The sequence below is a fragment of the Oncorhynchus mykiss genome, chromosome 6 (genome assembly GCF_013265735.2).
Source record: "Oncorhynchus mykiss isolate Arlee chromosome 6, USDA_OmykA_1.1, whole genome shotgun sequence".
Taxonomy (NCBI): Eukaryota; Metazoa; Chordata; class Actinopteri; order Salmoniformes; family Salmonidae; genus Oncorhynchus; species Oncorhynchus mykiss.
In genome coordinates this window covers 965,730-989,403 of record NC_048570.1, presented here as the reverse complement: position 1 = coordinate 989,403, position 23,674 = coordinate 965,730, and the positions used below count along the sequence as shown (strand labels likewise).

Below are 23,674 nucleotides of genomic sequence, written 5' to 3'. Positions count from 1 at the left end.
CAATGTTATCATATTACTCCAGTGCTAGCCTCTCTACACTGGCTTCCTGTTAAGGCTAGGGCTGATTTCAGGGTTTTACTGCTAACCTACAAAAGATTACATTGGCTTGCTCCTACCTATCTCTCTGATTTGGTCCTGTCGTACATACCTACGTATCCTACGGTCACAAAACGCAGGCCTCCTTATTGTGCCTAGAATTTCTAAGCAAACAGCTGGAGGCAGGGTTTTCTCCTATAGAGCTTAATTTTTATAGAATGGGCTGCCTATCCAAGTGAGACACACAAACTCAGTCTCGACCTTTAAGTCTTTCCTGAAGACTCGTCTCTGTCCCAGGGATGGCTTACTAGTACTCCTCCATGCCTTCCCTAGGAGAGGTGTGTCACTTGATTGGGTTGAGTCACTGATGTGATCTAACTGTCTGGCTTTGTGCCCACTTGGGATAGTGCAGTGGAGGAGATATTCGTGGGCTATACTCAACCTTGTCTCAGGGTAGTAAGTTGGTGGTTTGTTGATATCCCTCTAGTGGTGTGGGAGATGTGCTTTGGCAAAGTGGATGGGTTTACATCCTTCCTGGTTGGCCCTGTCCGGAGTTATCATTGGACAGGGCCACTGTGTTCCCTGACCCCCTTGTTTCAGCCTCTAGTGTCCATGCTGCAATATTCTATGTGCCAGGGGGTCTAGGGTCAGTCTGTTATATCTGGTGTAATTCTCCTGTCTTATCTGGTGTCCTGTGTGAATGTAAGCATGTTCCCTCTAATTCGCTTTCACTCCCTCCCTACCCGGAGGACCTGAGCCCTAGGACCATGCCTCAGGACTACTTGGGCTGATGACTCCTGGTCGTGCTGCTGCTCCAGTTTGAACTCTTCTGCTTGCAGCTATGGAACCCTGATCTGTTCACCGGACGTGCTACCTTGTCCTGGACCTGCCGTTTTTGACTCGCTCTCTCTACCACACGTGCTGTCTCGGCCTCTGAATGCTCGACTATAAAAAGCCAACTGTCATTTACTCCTGAGGTACTAACCTGTTGCACACTCTACAACCACTGTGATTACTATTTGGCTTCCGAGTGGCGCAGCGGTCTAAGGCACTGCATCTCAGTGCTAGAGGCGTCACTACAGACCTTGGTTCGATCCTGGGCTGTGTTACAACCGGCCGTGATTGGGAGTCCCATAGGGCGGCGCACAATTGGCTCAGCGTTGTCTGGGTTAGGGTTTAGCCGGGGTAGGCCATCATTGTAAATAAGAATTTGTTCTTAACTGACTTCCCTAGTTAAATAAAGGATAAAATATATATTAAAAACCCTGCTGGTCGTCTGTGAACTTTTGAACATCTTGAGGAACAATCTCGCCTTAATGGCCATGTACTCTTATATGTACTCTTATAATCTCCACCCGGCTGTTCACCCGTCAGAGCTTGGTTCCCCTCTTGGTTTCTTCTTAGTTTCCTGACATTATAGGGAATTTTACCTATGTTCTGAGCTATACCTGCCCAATAACTGATCTGTTCATAGAGCCTGTCCTATAGCTGATATGTCCACATGTCATCTACTATAGCTGACCTGCCCACATGTCCTGTCCTGTCCTATAGCTGACCTGTCCACATGTCCTGTCATTTAGCTGAACTGTCCACATGTCCTGTCCTGTCCTATAGCTGAACTGTCCACATGTCCTGTCCTAAAGCTGATATATCCACTTGTCCTGACCTATGGCTTATCTGTCAACATTTCCTGACCTATAACTAATCTGTCCACATATCCGAAAGCTGATCTGTCCACATATAATCTCCTATAACTTATCAGTCCACATGTCCTATAGCTGATATGTCTACATGTCCTCTCTTATAGCTGACCTGTCCACATGTCCTGTCCTATAGCTGAACTGTCCACATGTCCTGTCCTGTAGCTGCCCAACAGCTTAACTGTCCATATGTCCTGACCTATAGCTTTGCTGTCCACATGCCCTGTCCTATACCTGACCTGTTCACATGTCCTGGCCTATACCTGACCTGTCCTCATGTCTTTTCCTATATCTAACCTGTTCTGTCCTGAAGCTGTACTATAGCAGATATTTTCACGTGTCCTGACCTATAGCTGACCTGTACACATGTCCTATAACTGACCTGTCCATATGTCCTCTTCTATAGCTGACCTGTCCATATGTCCTCTCCTATAGCTGACCTGTCCATATGTCCTCTCCTATAGCTGACCTGTTCACATGTACTGTCCTATAGCTGACTTATAGCTGACCTGTACTCTTGTCCTGTCCCATAGCTTACTTGCCCCACAGCAGACCTGTCCACATGTCCTACAGCTGACCTGTCCACACTTCCTGTCCTATAGCTGATTTGTAAACATTTCATGTCCTGTCCAACAGCTGACCTGTCCCCTTTTCCTGTCCTATGGCTGACCTGTTCAGATGTCCTGTTCTATAGCTGACCTTTAGCTGAACTGTCTACATGTCCACTCCTATAGCTGACCTGTACAATTGTCCTGTCCTAGAGCTGACCTGTCCACTTGTCATGTCCTATAGCTGACCTTTCCACATGTTCTGTCCTATAGCTAAGCTGTCCACATGTCCTGTCTCATAGCTGATCTGTCCACATGTCATGTCCTATAGCTGACCTTTAGCTGAACTGTTCATATGTCCTGTGTCATAGCTGATCTGTCCACATGTGAAATCCAATCAAATTTTATTTGTCAAATACACATGTTTAGCGGATGTTTATGCGAGTGTAGCGAAATGCTTGTGCTTCTAGTTCCGACAATGCAGTATTAACCACCGAGTAATCTAACCTAACACTTTCACAACAACTACCTTATACACACAATGTAGGGTAATGTAGGGTATGTAAACATATAAAAGTGGCATTGTTTAAAGTGGCTAGTGATACATGTATTACATAAAGATGGCAAGATGCAGTAGATGGTATAGTACAGTATATACATATGAGATGAGTAATGAAGGGTCTGTAAACATTATATAAGTGCATTGTTTAAAGTGGCTAGTGATACATTTTGTGGCTGGAGTTGAGTCAGTATGTTGGCAGGATGCTCTCGATTGTGCATCTGTAAAAGTTTGTGAGTGCTTTTGGTGACAAGCCTCCTGAGGTTGAACAGGTGCTGCTGCGCCTTCTTCACCACGCTGTCTGTGTGGATGGACCAATTCAGTTTGTCCGTGATGTGTACGCCGAGGAACTTAAAACTTACTACCCTCCCCACTACTGTCCCGTCGATGTGGATAAGGGGGTGCTCCCTTTGCCTTTTGCTGAAGTCCACAATCATCTCCTTTGTTAAGTTGACGTTGAGTGTGAGGTTATTTTCCTGACACCACACTCCGTGGGCCCTCACCTCCTCCCTGTAGGCCGTCTCGTCGTTGCTGGTAATCAAGCCTACCACTGTAGTGTCGTCTGCAAACTTGATGATTGAGTTGGAGGCGTGCATGGCCATGCAGTCATGGGTGAACAGGGAGTACAGGAGAGGGCTCAGAATGCACCCTTGTGGGGCCCCAGTGTTGAGGATCAGCGGGGTGGAGATGTTGTTACCTACCCTCACCACCTGGGGACGGCCCGTCAGGAAGTCCAGTACCCAGTTGCACAGGGCGGGGTCGAGACCCAGGGTCTCGAGCTTGGTGACGAGTTTGGAGGGTACTATGGTGTTAACTGCTGAGCTGTATTCAATGAACAGCATTCTCACATAGGTATTCCTCTTGTCCAGATGGGTTAGGGCAGTGTGCAGTGTGGTTGCGATTGGGTCGTCTGTGAACCTATTTCGGCGGTAACCAAATTGGAGTAGGTCTAGGGTGTCAGGTAGGGTGGAGGTGATATGGTCCTTGACTTGTCTCTCAAAGCACTTCATGATGACGGAAGTGAGTGCTACGGGGTGATAGTCGTTTAGCTCAGTTACCTTCACTTTCTTGGGAAAAGGAACAATGGTGGCCCTCTTGAAGCATGTGGGAACAGCAGACTGGGATAAGGATTGATTGAATATGTCCGTAAATACACCAGCCAGCTGGTCTGCGCATGCTCTGAGGACGCGGATGGGGATGCCGTCTGGGCCCGCAGCCTTGCGAGGGTTAACACGATTAAATGTTTTACTCATGTCGGCTGCAGTGAAGGAGAGTCAGCAGGTTTTGGTAGCGGGCCATGTCAGTGGCAACGTATTGTCCTCAAAGCGAGAAAAGAAGTTGTTTAGTCTGTCTGGGAGAAAGACATCCTGGTCCGCGACACTGCCACATACCTCTTGTGTCTGAGCCGTTGAATTGCGACTCTACTTTGTCTCTATACTGACGCTGAACTTGTTTGATTGCCTTGCGGGGGGAATAGCTACACTGTTTATATTCGGTCATGTTTCCGATCACCTTGCCCTGGTTAAAAGCAGTGGTTCGCGCTTTCAGTTTCGCGCGAATGCTGCCATCAATCCACGGTTTCTGGTTAGGATATGTTTTAAAAGTTGCTGTGGGTACGACATCGCCGATGCACTTGCTAATAAATTTGCTCACCGAATCAGCGTATTCATCAATGTTGTTGTGTGACGCAATGCGGAACATATCCCAATCCACTTGATCGAAGCAATCTTGAAGCGTGGAATCCGATTGGTCGGACCAGCATTGAACAGACCTGAGAGTGGGAGCTTCCTGTTTTAGTCTCTGTCTATAGGCAGGGAACAAAAAATGGAGTCGTGGTCAGCTTTTCCGAAAGGAGAGTGGGGGAGGGCCTTATATGCATTGCGGAAGTTAGAATAACAATGATCCAGGGTTTTATCAGCCCTGGTAGAACAAACGATATGCTGATAGCATTTAGGGAGTCTTGTTTTCAGATTAGTCCTGTTAAAATCCCCAGCTACAATGAATGCAGCCTCAGGATATGTGGTTTCCAGTTTACATTGAGTCAAATAAAGTTTGTTCATGGCCATTGATGTGTCTGCTTGGGGGGGAATATAAGCGGCTGTGATTATAATCGAAGAGAATTCTCTTGGTAGGTAATGCGGTCAGCATTTGATTGTGAGTAATTCTAAGTCAGGTGAACAGAAGGACTTGAGTTCCTGTATGTTGTTATGATCACACCACGTCTCGTTAATCATAAGGCATACCCCCCTGCCCCTCTTCTTAACAGAAAGATGCTTGTTTCTGTCGGTGCGATGCGTGAAGAAACCAGCTGTCCGTACCGACTCCGATAGCGTGTCTCGAGTGAGCCATGTTTCCGTGAAGCAAAGAACGTTACAGTCTCTTATGTCTCTCTGGAATGCTACCCTTGCTCGGATTTCATCAACCTTGTTGTCAAGAGACTGGACATTGGCGAGTAGTATGCTAGGGAGTGGTGCGCGATGTGCCCGTCTCCTGAGCCTGACCAGAAGACCGCTTTGTCTGCCCCTTTTACGGCGTTGTTGTTTTGTTTCGCCAGCTGGGATCCGATCCATTGTCCTGGGTGGTGGGAAAAACATAGGATCCGCTTCGGGAAAGTAGTATTCCTGGTCGTAATGATGGTGAGTTGACGTTGCTCTTATATCCAGTAGTTCCTCCCGACTGTATGTAATAAAACCTAAGATTACCTGGGGTACCACTGTAAGAAATAACACATAAAAAAAATATTGCATAGTTTCATAGGAACGCGAAGCGAGGCGGCCAACTCTGTCGGCACCGGAGATGTAACTTTCCTATAATTGCCCAGTCCACATATCCTGTCCTATAGCTGATCTGTCCAAATGTCCTGTCCTATAACTGCCCAGTCCACATGTCCTGTTCTATAGCTGATCTGTCCACATTTAAATGTGTATTCATTATGGATCCCCAAGGCAGCAGCTACTCTTCCTGGGAACTAATGGGGATCCCTAATAAATACAAATGTGGACAAATCATCTTTAGGACAGGACATGTGGACTGGGCAGTTAAAGGTCAGATATAGAAAAGGACATATTTTATTATGGATCCCAATTAGTTCCTGCCAGGGCAGCAGCTACTTTTTCTGTGGTTTATTATGGATCCCCATTAGTTTCTGTCAAGGCAGCAGCTACTCTTCCTGGGGTTTATTATGGATCCCCATTAGTTCCTGCCAAGGCAGCAGCTACTCTTCCTGGGGTTTATTATGGATCCCCATTAGTTTCTGCCAAGGCAGCAGCTACTCTTCCTGGGGTTTATTATGAATCCCATTAGTTCCTTCCAAGACAGCAGCTACTCTTCCTGGTGTTTATTATGGATCCCCATTAGTTCCTGCCAAGGCAGCACCTACTCTTCCTGGGGTTTATTAAGGATCCCCATTAGTTTCTGTCAAGGCAGCAGCTACTCTTCCTGGGGTTTAATATGGATCCCCATTAGATCCTGCAAAGGAAGCAGCTACTCTTCCTGGGGTTTATTATGGATCCCCATTAGTTCCTGCCAAGGCAGCAGCTACTCTTCCTGGGGTTTATTATGGATCCCCATTAGTTCCTGACAAGGCAGCAGCTACTCTTCCAGGGGTTTAGTATGGATCTCCATTAGTTCCTGCCAAGGCAGCAGCTATTCTTCCTGGGGTTTATTATGGATCCCCATTAGTTCCTGCCAAGGCAGCAGCTACTCTTCCTGGGGTTTATTATGGATCTCCATTAGTTCCTGACAAGGCAGCAGCTACTCTTCCTGGGGTTTATTATGGATCTCCATTAGTTCCTGCCAAGGCAGCAGCTACTCTTCCTGGGGTTTATTATGGATCTCCATTAGTTCCTGACAAGGCAGCAGCTACTCTTCCTGGGGTTTATTATGGATCCCCATTAGTTCCTGCCAAGGCAGCAGCTACTCTTCCTGGGGTTTATTATGGATCTTCATTAGTTCCTGACAAGGCAGCAGCTACTCTTCCTGGTGTCCAGCTACATTACGACAGTTATATACAATTAAACATCTGACTCTAACGCAAGGTTAACTCTCTGAGGGAGACTAGTGTGATCTGAGATCAGACACCTGTCAGACTGTCTAGCAGACATGAACATCAAGTCAGATCAGATGATCTGAGATCAGAGAACACCTGTCAGACTGTCTGTGCATTACATTTCACCCAATAGACTTTCAGAATAGACATTCAGTGAATCTAAGTGCATCTAATACAGTTTAGTTTTCAGATAAAAAAAATTAACCAGACTGTGACGTGAACAGCAGTCAAAGAGAAGGAGACATCACAAAGTCAACCAACTATAAAACATAAGTAAACCCATTGGACAGAGTGCATAATGGTCAGACATTCTCTGGCCAAATTCATGTCACAGAAAACCATTTCAAATTCTCTGTGGTTCAAATATACTCCTGGTAATATCCACCCTCCCTATTAGAATAACAACAATGTAATGACACTGTTAGTCAGCAGGGTGAGAAAGTAAAACCAAAAGTATCCAAGTCAAATCTGGACTGCCTATTTGTCTAGGGCTGTTGACTGACTGACTGACTGAGTGACTGACTGACTGACGGACTGACGGTTTAAATCATTAAAATCCAGACAGAGAATATTTACACAAGAAGCAATCTAATATCACAGTCAAAACTCTCCGTCGTTTAGTTAAGTTCACCATTCTGCGATTCTCAGACAGACAGACCGAGATCCCAAAGTCATACACCAGGGAGCAGCAGAGATACCCAACATGACCCCCCCCCCTCCTCCTCCCACCCACCAATCTGCCTCTGAATCAATCTGTCACAAAGCAACGACTGTTAGATTACCAACCCCATTCCCAGGAGTACAGGCCACTTCCTGCTGACAGATGTGGGCAATGACAGAACACAAAATCTCTACATTGACAGAAATCACTACACTGAAAGAACGTAAAACAAACTACACTGTCAGAACACAAAAACTTGACACCGACAGAACATAGAAGACAATAAATACATTGACGGAACAGAGAACGTCTAAACTGACAGAAAGCACAAAGCACAAACTACACTGACAGAACATAAAAAACATTAAACTGAAAGAATGTAGAACACAGTATACACTACACTGACAGATCATAGAACCTCTACAATGACAGAACATAGAACCTCTACACTGACAGAACATAGAACACACTACACTGACAGAACACACTACACTGGCAGAACACAGAACACACTACACTGACAGAACATTGAACACACTACACTAACAGAACATAGAACACACTACACTGATAGAACATTGAACACACTACACTGACAGAACATAGAACACACTACACTGACAGAACATAGAACACACTACACTGACAGAACAGAGAACACACTACACTGATGGAACACACTACACTGACGGAACATGGAACACACTACACGGACAGAACACGGAACACCCTACACTGACAGAACACGGAACACAGTACACTGGCAGAACACGGAACACACTACACTGACAGAACATAGAACCTCTACATTGACAGAACATAGAACATGTACATTGACAGAATATAGATCCTCAAAACTGACAAGACCAAGAACACACTACACTGAGTGAAAATAAATCCTCCACATTGACAGAACATAGAACTTCCATACTGACAGAACATAAAACTCTACACTGACAGAACATAAAACTCTACACTGACAGAACATAGAACACACTACACTGCCAGAACATAGAACACACCACACTGACAGAACATAGAACACACTACACTGATAGAACATTGAACACACATATGACAGAACATAGAACCTCTACACAGAGTGAGAATAAATCCTTTACACTGACGGAATACACTACACTGACAGAACATATAACTGCCACACTGACAGAACATATAACTGCCACACTGACAGAATATAGAACTGAGAGAACATAGAATATGCTACACTGAAAGAAAATAGAAAACACTTCACTGATGGAACACAGAAAACACTACACTGACAGAACATAGAACACAGTACATTGACATAACATATAACCTCTAAACTGACAGAATACAGAACACACTACACTGACAGAACATAGAAGCTCTACACTGACAGAACATAAATCACACTACACTGACAGAACATAAAACACTCTACACTGACAGAACATTGAACCCCTAAACTGGCAGAACACAGAACCTCTACACTGACAGAACATAGAACACACTACACTGACAGAACATAACATCTCTACACTAACAGAACATAGAACACACTATACTGACAGAACATTGAACACAGCACACTGAGTGAAAATAAACCCTCTACATTAACATAACACAGAACCTCTAAACTGACAGAACATTGAACACACTACACTGACAGAACACAGAAGCTCTACACTGACAGAACATAGAACACACTACACTGACGGAAGATAAAATCTCTACATTGACAGAACATAGAACACGCTACACTGACAGAACATGTCTGGACCTCTGGCAGTCTCTATGGGGGTGCCACAGGGTTCAATTATTGGACCGACTCTCTTCTCTGTATACATCAATGAGGTCGCTCTTGCATAGAACCTCTACACTGACAGAACATAGAACCTCTACATTGACAGAACATAGGACACACTACACTGACAGAACATATAACGCTCTACACTGACAGAACATAGAACACACTACACTGACAGAACACTCTACACTGACAGAATATAGAACACACCACACTGAAGGAACATAGAACACACTACACTGACAGAACCTCTACACTTATATCACTTCCTGAACATTCCAGTTGAGACATGAAGAGTAAAGTCCCCTCCTGCTCCACACTGAGAAAACAGAACACTTTACAAGTGACTAAAGTCGAGAGAGGAAGTGTGAGAAAGACTGTCCTTATCAGATCGGTTGTCTACATAAATGATGTGAAACATCCTTATCAGTTTCTCTCAGATGGAAAGAAAGCCAGTGGAATATTAGAGGAGCTTGCCTTGATTTCAGGGGGAATGACTCAACTGAACTGAGTTGGACTGAAATAGATGAATGACTGAACTGAATTGGCCTGAGACAGAATGAATGATTCAACTGAACTGAGTTGAACCGAAAAAAAAAGATTTAACTGAACTGATCAGGACTGAACCTGACTGTAACGGCTTTCGTTGGTGGTAGAACGAGTTGACCAAGGCGCAGCGTGGAAAGTGTTCATGGTTTTAATTAAAAAAAACACTCAAACAAAATAACACCCTGACCTAACCAAGCATAGAGAATAATAAGGATCTCTAAGGTCAGGGCGTGACACTGACTGAATAATTTAACTGAACTGAGTTGGACTACATGGAACTCTCTGCCACCCCAGGTAACTTAAGCTGGCAGCACAACCAGATAAAAAAGGGATAAAATAACACCTTATGGCATGACGGACTGTTAAGAGACACATTTTTATATATTTTGTATTATATTTTGCATTGTATTATGTAGTGTTATGTATTTTATTTATTGTGTTTTGTTTCCTGTTTGGACCCCAGGAAGATAATTGGGGAGCCTAATAAGATACAAAATATTTAATACTAAACTGAGCTGAGTTAGACTTAACTACACTGACTGAACGGATTAGGACTGAAATTAACATAATCATTTTACTGAACTGAGTTGGATTGAACTAGACTGAATGACTAAAATGAATTGAGTTGGACAGCACCTGTTACATCTGCTCCTGCCAAGCCCTCTACTTCTCATCCTATGTCTCTCTAACCTGCTGCCACTCCCCCAGTGCTCTCTCCATCTCTCTCTCTGAGTGGGTGTATGTGATTGTGTGAGTGGAAACAGGTGTGCTGGAGGCAGAGAAGATCCCCACCAGCTGCAACCTGTTCCATAATCAAGACCTCTACAAAAGCCCTGCCACTTCCATGCTGCCAGATCGTAGCATCTGCCCAGTCAGTCTGTGTTTCAAGCCGTTTGTTCCTGCATAGATCTTGTTGTGCCTGTTTTTCCCTAGCCTGACACTGATTTTCTCTCCGCTACAGTTCCATCAGTAGTGACTCTGGTCCCGGGCTCCAGTCACTCGTCTCGTCAGTCCTGCTTCCCTGTCCTGGAGCCCCGCTCTACTGCTTCCATGGATTCTGCTCCGGACCTGCTTACCCTGCCCCTACTCCCCTTGCCTCAGCCTCAATTCCTGGTTCCCTACTACCCACCCGAGCTTCCCTTGGCCTGCACCACAGCTGTTCAATAAATACCATAGTTACCTTATCCCTGTCTCCCCGCCTGAGTCTGCACCTGGGTTCACCTGCTCAACCATGCGTAACAGCACCAGAATGAATGATTCAACTGAAACAATTTGGATTGAACCAGACTAAATTATTCAACTGAACTGATTAGGGCTGAATGATTCAACTGAACTTAGTTGGAGAGCACCAGAATGAATGACTCAACTGAACTGAATTGGAGTGAGCAAGAATGAATGACTGAACTGATTAGGGCTGAACCAGACTGAATGATTCAACTGAACTTAATTGGATTGAACCAGACCCCTGTAAGCCAATAAATTATCCAACTGAACTGAGACAGACTGAACAAAAATAAATGATTCAACTGAACAGATCAGGACTGAACCAGACTGAAAGATTCAACCGAACTGAGTTGGACTGAACGATTCAACTGAACTAATTTGGACCATGCACCTTGGTGGGTTAGGGAGGAGGTCAATGCACCTTGGTGGGTTAGGGAGGAGGTCAATGCACCTTGGTGAGTTAGGGAGGAGGGCCATGCACCTTGGTGAGTTAGGGTTGGAAGAGGTCCATGCACCTTGTTGAGTTAGGGTTGGAAGAGGGCCCATGCACCTTGTTGAGTTAGGGTTGGAAGAGGTCCATGCACCTTGGTGAGTTAGGGTTGGAAGAGGTCCATGCACCTTGTTGAGTTAGGGTTGGAAGAGGTCCATGCACCTTGTTGAGTTAGGGCTGGAAGAGGGCCATGCACCTTGTTGAGTTAGGGTTGGAAGAGGTCTATGCACCTTGTTGAGTTAGGGTTGGAAGAGGTCCATGCACCTTGTTGAGTTAGGGTTGGAAGAGGTCCATGCATCTTGTTGAGTTAGGGTTGGAAGAGGGCCATGCACCTTGGTGGGTTAGGGTTGGAGGAGGGGCATGCACATTGGTGGGTTAGGGTTCGAGGAGGGCCATCTGTGCACCTTGGTAGGTCAGGGTTGGAGGAGGGCCATGCACCTTGGTGGGTCAGGGTTGGAGGAGGGCCATGCACCTTGCTGAGTTAGGGTTGGAGGAGGGCCATGCACCTTGGTGGGTCAGGGTTGGAGGAGGGCCATGCACCTTGGTGGGTTAGGGTTGGAGGAGGCCCATGCACCTTGGTGGGTTAGGGTTGGAGGAGGGCCATGCACATTGGTGGGTTAGGGTTGAGGAGGGCCATGCAACTTGGTGGGTTAGGGTTGGAGGAGGACAATGCACCTTGGTGGGTTAGGGTTGGAGGAGGGCCATGCACCTTGGTGGGTTAGGGTTAGAGGAGGGCCATGCACCTTGGTGGGTTAGGGTTGGAGGGCCATGCACCTTGGTGAGTTAGGGTTGGAGGAGGGCCATGCACCTTGGTGGGTTAGGGTTGAAGGAGGGCGATGCACCTTGGTGGGTTAGGGTTGAAGGAGGGCCATGCACCTTGGTGGGTTAGGGTTGGAGGAGGACAATGCACCTTGGTCGATTTACTTTGGACAATCATAATCACCCATAAGGCAAGCACATAGTGGTTTCCCCTGTTAGCCTTCCTGGACTATAGCTAACCCTGTAGCTAATGCTGTTAGCTTTTCTATACTGTATCTAACCCTGTTACCCTTCCTGGACTATAGCTAAACTTGTAGCTAACGCTGTTAGCTTTTCTATACTGTAGCTAACCCTGTTATCCTTCCTGGACTGTAGCTACAGTGAGCCAGTGGAAAAGTTCCAATGGCTGGTCAGATAACCCAGACCACAGTGCATAGAGCAGGCAGACAGGGATCAGCAAGACAGCAGAAATTGTACTAACATTGTGTCACTATGCTTCAGTGACACACTAAACCACTGACTATTAAATATATATTTCATATCAATAACCAGGTTTCTATCCAACCATTTTATGCGGATGAATTAAGTGAGGCATAAAACAATCCACAACCAGGCTTATGAAAACAGGAAATGTCAGTACAATCTCAGAAATTTACACAGACAATTTGATTATTCGACATGGAAGGATCTTTATGTGTCTTTAAAATGTATAAGATGAGAGATGGCTGGGTGGAAACACAAATATTGTTATAATAACCATCTGAGTCATGATGACATGTTGTGTAGTCCTCCCACTACGACCCTGGGAAAGCATGCAGTTTATTAGGCTACAGATTAAATAAATTATGATGAACTTCACATGGTGGTGAAAGTGCACTGTAATGAGCTTGATGCTCCTTTCCAATAAATATTGAGGGTCTTAATCTGGTGACATGATGATGCTTGAATGCCGTTAGACAAATACAAATATTCTCTCTCTTATCCATAATAATCCCATCATGTAGGCTAGTTTACCTGCACTATCTGCCAGCTGTTGGCTAGAGAGCACGTGCCAAGACCAGCGTGGCACAGTTGCTATTTAACACAATAGTTTTTATGACGTAACCATCGGTAGAGTTGAAAATATTTTCTTTATGCAGAATATTCACATGAAAATATGTTGCCAATTGGATGGAAACCTAGCTGGTTTCTCCCTAGGTAACTAGGTCCAGTAACTATTGAAGTTTAAACAGCTAACATTCTCTAAAGAACACAGTTACTGACACTTGTTTGGAACATTGAACGGAGAGGTCAACCAATGGAAACTCACCTGGTCTTTCTCTGGTTTGTCGGAGATGTCGTTCATGCTGCTTGAGGCCAGGTTCCGATGTGTGGTGGCTGGACTGCCTATGAGTGAACAACAGCCTTGAAGGTTAACAACCTACTCTGCTGTTAAATACTGGACTGAATGGAGACAGCAAAACACACAGTGTACCAGCCTACACTTCAAATTGCAGGGTGGAGATACTGCTGAAGGCAATACATCTGTGAACATAAATCTGATGCCACTGTAGTGATTCAACAGTTTGTTACCTCGTTCCTCTGGATAGATCGAGGGGGACAGTCCATTTGATGCACCCAGAGGAAAATGGCATTGTCTATGTTGTCACTGGGGAAAAATACCTTCTCAAAAAGTAGGGTGTGAATAACATTCAGACTTGGTGTTAATCTGTGTGGACTAAGTATACTGAAGTGTGGACTGGGTAGAATGGACTAAATTTGGATGACAACTGTCAGAATTGAATTCCAGTCATCTAAGATCTATCATGGAGGACAGATAAGCGGCTCTATTCTGGCCTAATGAGGCAGATTCCTCATGAAAGAAAATAACTTCTGTGTGATAGGATACAGTGGGGGAAAGGGGACAGTTGGTTGTTTGGCTCTATGGACCAACAGTAGCTCCAGAATTCTAATGAGAACATACTTGGCCAGTCTATGATGCTGGAGATCTACAATACAGTAGCATGACTTACTAAGCCAGTCCATGCTGGGGCTTCGTTGGGTCTGCAGCTCCTCCATTGAGGCACGGACTGTTAGACAAGGCACTGAGTTTTCAAGCGGACTACGGGCTTAAATGGCAGAACCCAACCCGTGGAAGACAGAAGTAAAGGGAGCAGGAGGAATGGAAGAAAGGAAAGAAAGAAGGAGGGAGAAAAATTGTGGATTAATCAAGGGCAAGTGTTAGTTAGACAGACAGATGCAGTGGAATTATACAGTGTTAGTTAGACAGAATCGAATGAGTAAGGGTAGGGTTAAAAGAGAAGCAGATAGAACAGGACGTGATAGATTAACTGGTGAAGCAAAGTGAAAGATGGTTATCTAGAAAGAACAGAGTTTCGGGTTGGACATACTTAGTTACATTGGATCTGTAATGTTAGACCACAATACTGACCTACCAAGCAAAAGGCAGTAACTGCTCATTTGGTCGAAAATGAGTTAGTCATTTTTGCTACATTATATAAATGCTTAATCTCATGGACAAGTATCCTGCCTCTATTGTATTGTGTTCAGGAGAACATGGGGGTGATGTTAGCAGTAACTGTATAAAGTTAGTGTGAAACCAACCTGCTATTATATAGTGTATTTTATTGAAAACCAAAGCTAGATGATACACACAAATCGATGTGAAAAATTCTACCAAATAATTAAAATGGCCTTTTCACCACTACAACAACATATCAATAAAACAGATCGATGACTTCCATGTTCCATTAACCAATCATTGTCATAAATGTCAGAGCAGGTAATAAATGATTATTTACAGACCCAAGGTTACCTGGGCAACCGATCGATCACCTTCCATGTTAAATAACATGAAATCGGTTCCAACCATATATTTATTTGATTTATCATTGATTAATATAATCAAACAAACATCTGTGTGTGATGATGAATTCAGTGTTATGATTTTACAGCAATGAAAGATGAAATGAAAAGTTCAACTCCAGAACAGCCTCAGCTTAACTAAATTAATTCTACATCTAAACTGATGTGAATGACTTGGTTCTGCTGTTCTGCAATAGAGCATCCATGTTCAATAAGGAACTATGTTCAGTACAGTTCACTTGAGGTTTAGGACTTTTCGTTCCATTTCTTAAATGTGAATATTATGCAAACTTGCACATTTAAAATCTGGCCCTACATGTCCAACAACTATCTTAATTTACTCTACAGAATCAACCAATCTGGTCCTACATGTTCAACAGCTATCTTAATTTACTCTACAGAATCAACCAATCACATGTTTTCACATCTAACTAACATGTGGAATGTTTCCTAATGCCATGTATTGGTGGACCCCTCTGTCTAGGAATCTCAACTCTTCTATTAAAGGTGATGTGTGCTAATGGAGGGGGCAGTAAAGGTTCACTGATAGAACTCTACATTGTCCGCCTGTCCACCAAACTTTTCACAAGAAATAAAAGAAACCTGTGTCGAGAACACAGACACCAAAAACAAGATATTTTCCAAAATATTGATGCCTAACATTGATGGGGGAAATTTAAAAAAACATGGCAGATTAAAGGTGACACCTGTAACAGCATTATCCAGGTTGGTAAAGACACAGCACCAAACTGGCACCTGTAACAGCATTATCCAGGTTGGTAAAGAAACAACACCAACCTGGCACCTGTAACAGCATTATCCAGGTTGGTAAAGACACAACACCAAACTGGCACCTGTAACAGCATTATCCAGGTTGGTAAAGACACAACACCACACTGGCACCTGTAACAGCATTATCCAGGTTGGTAAAGAAACAACACCAAACTGGCACCTGTAACAGCATTATTCAGGTTGGTAAAGACACAGCACCAAACTGGCACCTGTAACAGCATTATCCAGGTTGGTAAAGACACAACACCAAACTGGCACCTGTAACAGCATTATCCAGGTTGGTAAAGAAACAACACCAAACTGGCACCTGTAACAGCATTATCCAGGTTGGTAAAGAAACAACACCAAACTGGCACCTGTAACAGCATTATCCAGGTTGGTAAAGACACAGCACCAAACTGGCACCTGTAACAGCATTATTCAGGTTGGTAAAGACACAGCACCAAACTGGCACCTGTAATAGCATTATCCAGGTTGGTAAAGACACAGCACCAAACTGGCACCTGTAATAGCATTATCCGGGTTGGTAAAGAGCCTACTTGCACTGGAGACCGTCTTGCCGATGTCAGCTAGCGAGCGCAGGTTGGACTTCTTTGTCTGGTGTCGATGTTTCCGTAGCAACGTGTACGTCACCTTGTCCTTTAGCTCCGCCTTCAGCAGACCGCTCTCTATCTGGCTGTTTGTGATCAACTCTGTTAGAGACAGAGCAAGATGGAGGGATGGAGGAGCAGAGGAATATGGAGGGATGGAGGAGCAGAGGAAGATGGAGGGATGGAGGAGCAGAGGAAGATGGAGGAGCAGAGGAAGATAGAGACAGAGAGAGAAGGAGGGATGGAGGAGCAGAGGAAGATGGAGGGATGGAGGAGCAGAGGAAGATGGAGGCAGAGAGAGATGGAGGGATGGAGGAAGAGAGGAAGATGGAGGGATGGAGGAGCAGAGGAAGATGGAGGGATGGAGGAGCAGAGGAAGATAGAGACAGAGAGAGATGGAGGGATGGAGGAGCAGAGGAAGATGAGGGATGGAGGAGCAGAGGAAGATAGAGACAGAGAGAGATGGAGGGATGGAGGAGCAGAGGAAGATGGCGGGATGGAGGAGCAGAGGAAGATGAAGACAGAGAGAGATGGAGGGATGGAGGAGCAGAGGAAGATGGAGGGATGGAGGAGCAGAGGAAGATGGAGACAGAGAGAGATGGAGATATGGAGGAGCAGAGAGAGATGGAGGGATGGAGGAGCAGAGGAAGATAGAGACAGAGAGAGATGGAGGGATGGAGGAGCAGAGGAAGATGGGGGGATGGAGGAGCAGAGGAAGATGGAGGGATGGAGGAAGAAAGAAAGATGGAGGGATGGAGGAGCAGAGGAAGATGAAGGGATGGAGGAGCAGAGGAAGATAGAGACAGAGAGAGATGGAGGGATGGAGGAGCAGAGGAAGATGGAGGAGCAGAGGAAGATAGAGACAGAGAGAGATGGAGGGATGGAGGAGCAGAGGAAGATGGAGGGATGGAGGAGCAGAGGAAGATGAAGACAGAGAGAGATGGAGGGATGGAGGAGCAGAGGAAGATGGAGGGATGGAGGGGCAGAGGAAGATAGAGACAGAGAGAGATGGAGGGATGGAGGAGCAGAGGAAGATGGCGGGATGGAGGAGCAGAGGAAGATGGAGGGATGGAGGAGCAGAGGAAGATAGAGACAGAGAGAGATGGAGGGATGGAGGAGCAGAGAAAGATGGAGGGATGGAGGAGCAGAGGAAGATGGAGACAGAGAGAGATGGAGGGATGGAGGAACAGAGGAAGATGGAGGGATGGAGGAGCAGAGGAAGATAGAGACAGAGAGAGATGGAGGGATGGAGGAGCAGAGGAAGATGGAGGGATGGAGGAGCAGAGGAAGATAGAGACAGAGAGATGGAGGGATTGAGGAGCAGAGAAAGATGGAGGGGTGGAGGAGCAGAGGAAGATAGAGACAGATGGAGGGATGGAGGGATAGAGGAGCAGAGGAAGAAATCACTATAGCTGACAAGCTAGCAAAGAAGGATAACACTGTTTAGAAAGTTACTTTCAGTTTTCTGGCTTTGTACGTTGACATATCCTAAATATATTTTTTCAACAGATGGATTTATCGGTGTTAAAAGAGAGCAGGTATGCTAATAGGACAACATGGCTGCTGATGTCATGCTTTGTATTTATACTTCGTAACATCAACAACAATATCGACGACAATACAGTGTTCATGACATCACTGTGACTCAGGCAACTTTAAAAATGAATTTGATTGAAATTTGATGTATATAGTTAGAGTAACTGTAAAGCAGCTTTAAAACTATGCCAAGACACTACCAGTATGTTGTCCAAAACGATTCACTATCAGAGAGAGAGAGAGACATCTAGTTTGACCAACAGACTGGAAACAAACATAGAAAGACAACAGTCAGAAAGGACGGACAACCACCCAACACATTGAGGGTGTTCTATTCAATACCTGTAGGTGTACCACCACCCAACACATTGAGGGTGTTCTATTCAATACCTGTAGGTGTACCACCACCCAACACATTGAGGGTGTTCTATTCAATACCTGTAGGTGTACCACCACCCAACACATCGAGGGTGTTCTATTCAATACCTGTAGGTGTACCACCACCCAACACATTGAGGGTGTTCTATTCAATACCTGTTGGTGTACCACCATCCAACGTGTATATAGCCTCATTATTATTATTTTTTTACTTAAATGTATTTTGTAAATATTTTCTTAACTCTATTTTCTTAAAACTGCATTGTTGGTTAAGGGCTTGTAAGTCAGCATTTCACGGTAAGTTCTACACCTGTTGTATTCAGCGCATGTGACAAAAAAAATTGATTTTGATTTGACTTTCTTGATTAGAAATGAGAAAGTCCCTGGTTTGATTTGATAGATTAGAAATACCTTGTCCTATCTTAAGAACAAAATGGAAAGCCTGTTCCAAGTCCCTGGTTTGATTTGATAGATTAGAAATACCTTGTCCTATCTTAAGAACAAAATGGAAGGCCAGTTTTCAGTCCCTGGTGCTACATGAGAGTGTCTTGCCACGGAATCTCCTCACAGCTCAGTCTAAGGTATTTAAAAAAAAAAGTGGGTCAGAATCCTGAACAAGGTTAGCGGCCCCAGGCTCTTTCTGATTGCTACAGGCTCTAATGGCCAATCCTTCAGATAGCTGGCCTCCTAGCAGGGACCGGATCCCCTCACACAGCCCAGCACACAGCATTACTGCACATAAATCAATTAAAGTGATATATCTTCCTCTCCATCTCGTCTCATCCCCTCCTCCTCCCCTCCGTCCAGAGCCAACGGGCCAATGAGATAGGAGGGAAAAGAAGGATGAGACATAGCGAAGAGAGATATGAGGTGAAGGGAAAGGAAGGGATCATCATTAAAGAGGAGATTGTAAATGGCATTCCTCTTCCCTCCCTCCCTCCCTCCCTCCATCTACCCCCCCTTCCTCCCCTCCACCCCTCCCCCCATCCCTCCACCCCCTCCCTCCATCCCTCTACCCCCTCCCTCCATTCCTACACCCCCCTCCCTCCATCCACCCCCGGCCCTCCATTCCTCTACCCCCTCCCTCCATTCCTCCACCTCCATCCCCCCATCCCTCCACCCCCCTCCCTCCATTCCTCTACCCCCTCCCTCCATTCCTCCACCTCCATCCCCCCATCCCTCCACCCCCCCTCCCTCCATCCCACTCCATCCCTCCACCCCCCTCCCTCCATTCCTCTACCCCCTCCCTCCATTCATCCACCTCCATCCCCCCATCCCTCCACCCCCCTCCCTCCATCCCACTCCATCCCTCCACCCCCTCCCTCCATCCCTCTACACCCTCCCTCCATTCCTCTACCCCCTCCCTCCATTCCTCCACCTCCATCCCCCCATCCCTCCACCCCCCTCCCTCCATTCCTCTACCCCCTCCCTCCATTCCTCCACCTCCATCCCCCCATCCCTCCACCCCCCCTCCCTCCATCCCACTCCATCCCTCCACCCCCCTCCCTCCATTCCTCTACCCCCTCCCTCCATTCATCCACCTCCATCCCCCCATCCCTCCACCCCCCTCCCTCCATCCCACTCCATCCCTCCACCCCCTCCCTCCATCCCTCTACACCCTCCCTCCATTCCTCTACCCCCTCCCTCCATTCCTCCACCTCCATCCCCCCATCCCTCCACCCCCCTCCCTCCATCCCACTCCATCCCTCCACGCCCCTCCCTCCACCCCACTCCCTCCACCACCCCCTCCATTCTCCCATTGTACTTCAAACTCAACCATTAAAGTCAATTCTTTAACATGTACAGTATATTCAGGCATGTGTTTTGGGCACTTGCTCTTGTACAGTAAATGTATTGGTATTTACGCTTTACCCTCTAGGAAGTCTTGTAGAGAACATTACTAAGCATGGTTTCAATGTAACTAGACTGACCCTGTGCTTGTGGCCTCAGGGTTAGGGTTATTCAGGGAAGAGGGGGAAGCTCTTTGCTGTGCTGAACAGAAGCACTCAGCGGTGAACCTGCTCTGCTATAGTGGCCAAGCTGAAAGAACATCACTAAACTGAGCTAGATATATCACAAAGAACAGGCCCAGTGGAACCAAGTCAATGGACTGCAGCCTGAAGCATCCATGGGCATATCATTTATAGAACAGACATGGCTATTGAAACCAATTGAACAACTATCAACCTAAGATATAATTGCTCACCACTTTCAAGTATACCTCCTTTCAGTGTTCTGTAAAGCACATGGACAGTCAAATAGTAAGTCCCTATTTGTGGTCCTCTGTAGTACAGTTGGTAGAGCGTGGCTCTTGCAACGCCAGGATAGAGGGTTCAATTCCTGGGAATACCCATACGTAAGCAACATATGCATGCATGACTGTAAGTCACTTTGGATAAAAGTATCTGTTAAATTGCATATATTATTATTGTATAGTGTATATGGAGTAGAACTGGGCTGGAATAAGTCACTAAACTGTATACGGACTAGAACTGGGCTGGAATAAGTCACTAAACTGTATACGGACTAGAACTGGGCTGGAATAAGTCACTAAACTGTATACGGAGTAGAACTGGGCTGGAATAAGTCACTAAACTGTATATGGAGTAGAACTGGGCTGGAGTAAGTCACTAAAATGTATACGGACTAGAACTGGGCTGGAATAAGTCACTAAACTGTATACGGACTAGAACTGGGCTGGAGTAGAAGTCATAATGTAGTAAAGTGATAATATGGTCAGTCATAATGTAGAAAAGGTCTGGTCAGTCATAATGTAGTAAAGGTCTGGTCAGTGTATGGTCAGTCATAATGTAGTAAAGGTCTAGTCAGTGTATGGTCAGTCATAATGTAGTAAAGGTCTGGTCAGACATAATGTAGTAAAGGTCTGGTCAGTGTATGGTCAGTCATAATGTAGTAAAGGTCTGGTCAGTGTATGGTCAGTCATAATGTAGTAAAGGTCTGGTCAGTCATAATGTAGTAAAGGTCTGGTCAGTGATAATATGGTCAGTCATAATGTAGTAAAGGTCTGGTCAGTCATAATGTAGTAAAGGTCTGGTCAGTGTATGGTCAGTCATAATGTAGTAAAGTTCTGGTCAGTGTATGGTCAGTCATAATGTAGTAAAGGTCTGGTCAGTGATAATATGGTCAGTCATAATGTAGCAAAGGTCTGGTCAGTCATAATGTAGTAAAGGTCTGGTCAGTGTATGGTCAGTCATAATGTAGTAAAGGTCTGGTCAGTCATAATGTAGTTAAGGTCTGGTCAGTCATAATGTAGTAAAGGTCTGGTCAGTGTATGGTCAGTCATAATGTAGTAAAGGTCTGGTCAGTCATAATGTAGTAAAGGTCTGGTCAGTGTATGGTCAGTCATAATGTAGTAAAGGTCTGGTCAGTGATAATATGGTCAGTCATAATGTAGTAAAGGTCTGGTCAGTCATAATGTAGAAAAGTAATAATATGGTCAGTCATAATGTAGTAAAGGTCTGGTCAGTGTATGGTCAGTCATAATGTAGTAAAGGTCTGGTCAGTGTATGGTCAGTCATAATGTAGTAAAGGTCTGGTCAGTGATAATATGGTCAGTCATAATGTAGTAAAGGTCTGGTCAGTCATAATGTAGTAAAGGTCTGGTCAGTGTATGGTCAGTCATAATGTAGTAAAGGTCTGGTCAGTCATAATGTAGTAAAGGTCTGGTCAGTCATAATGTAGTAAAGGTCTGGTCAATGTATGGTCAGTCATAATGTAGTAAAGGTCTGGTCAGTCATAATGTAGTAAAGGTCTGGTCAGTGTATGGTCAGTCATAATGTAGTAAAGGTCTGGTCAGTGATAATATGGTCAGTCATAATGTAGTAAAGGTCTGGTCAGTCATAATGTAGTAAAGGTCTGGTCAGTCATAATGTAGTAAAGGTCTGGTCAGTCATAATGTAGTAAAGGTCTGGTCAGTCATAATGTAGTAAAGGTCTGGTCAATGTATGGTCAGTCATAATGTAGTAAAGGTCTGGTCAGTCATAATGTAGTAAAGGTCTGGTCAGTGTATGGTCAGTCATAATGTAGTAAAGGTCTGGTCAGTGATAATGTGGTCAGTCATAATGTAGTAAAGGTCTGGTCAGTCATAATGTAGTAAAGGTCTGGTCAGTGATAATATGGTCAGTCATAATGTAGTAAAGGTCTGGTTAGTCATAATGTAGTAAAGGTCTGGTCAGTGTTGGGTCAGTCATAATGTAGTAAAGGTCTGGTCAGTCATAATGTAGTAAAGGTCTGGTCAGTGATAATATGGTCAGTCATAATGTAGTAAAGGTCTGGTTAGTCATAATGTAGTCAATCATAATGTAATAAAGGTCTGGTCAGTCATAATGTAGTCAGTCATAATGTAGTACATGCGTTTTCTTACCAACGACCTGCGGCAGCGTGAAGGCCTCCAGTTCCAGCATGATGGTTCCTTTCTCGATGCAAGTCCGGAGCTCCATCAGGCTGTGGAGCGACAGCGTGGCCACGTGGGGTTTACTCCAACGCTCTCCTCCCTTCTCCACCTTCTCCTCAAACTTGATCCACCTGGGGGTGGACATGACAGGTTTCACCATTCATATACCTTGTTATATTACACCATCTTCATATACCAAGCATGTAACAGTGCAAGATGTCAGTACAGCAATATTACAAGCTAAACAGTTTATTAAAGGCATCTTAATAACTTCTACGAGATCACGTTCCCCATGTCCATCATCGAGTCATATGTTGATACTGATAGATTCTAAAAAGACCCAGTGCATTGGGATAGGCTTCTGGTTTCAAATTTGAATTATTCTACAATGTTGACGACGGATCAGCTCTCAGTCATATGTGATTATCTAACACTGCTAATAGCCATTTTGAGGCGGATTATTCTAATAATGTCTCAATAACGCACTGAATCACAGATTGTGGTTACACATCATGAAATACAGTATATTGAGGCAAAAAGTACATATTCTAGCTACAGTAGCCTACAATTAGAAAAAATAACTCTATTGAACATAACATGTATTTCATGATTGAGATCACTTTGAGATATCAGCTGATGTAAGAAAGGCTTTATGAATAAATTTGATATATGTAGTCAGTAATTTTGGCGGTCACAGAGAGACAGATAAACATCTTGATTCTATAAACATCTT

General features: G+C 44.8%; 1 protein-coding gene across 5 annotated transcripts in view; it reads right to left on the bottom strand.

Annotated features, from left to right (window-relative positions):
- Positions 1-23,674, bottom strand: part of slc4a4a (solute carrier family 4 member 4a) — a 342,926-nt gene that overhangs the window by 129,186 nt on the left and 190,066 nt on the right. For 3 of the 5 annotated variants that reach the window (XM_036979187.1, XM_036979183.1, XM_036979185.1), the window contains 4 exons: positions 22,912-23,072; positions 16,563-16,715; positions 14,379-14,474; positions 13,676-13,752 (listed from right to left, as the gene is read on the bottom strand). In XM_036979187.1, the coding sequence (XP_036835082.1) occupies positions 13,676-13,752; positions 14,379-14,474; positions 16,563-16,715; positions 22,912-23,072 (487 nt within the window). The remainder of the gene's footprint in view (positions 1-13,675; positions 13,753-14,378; positions 14,475-16,562; positions 16,716-22,911; positions 23,073-23,674) is intronic. The other 2 variants (XM_036979188.1, XM_036979186.1) reach the window with 1 other exon arrangement.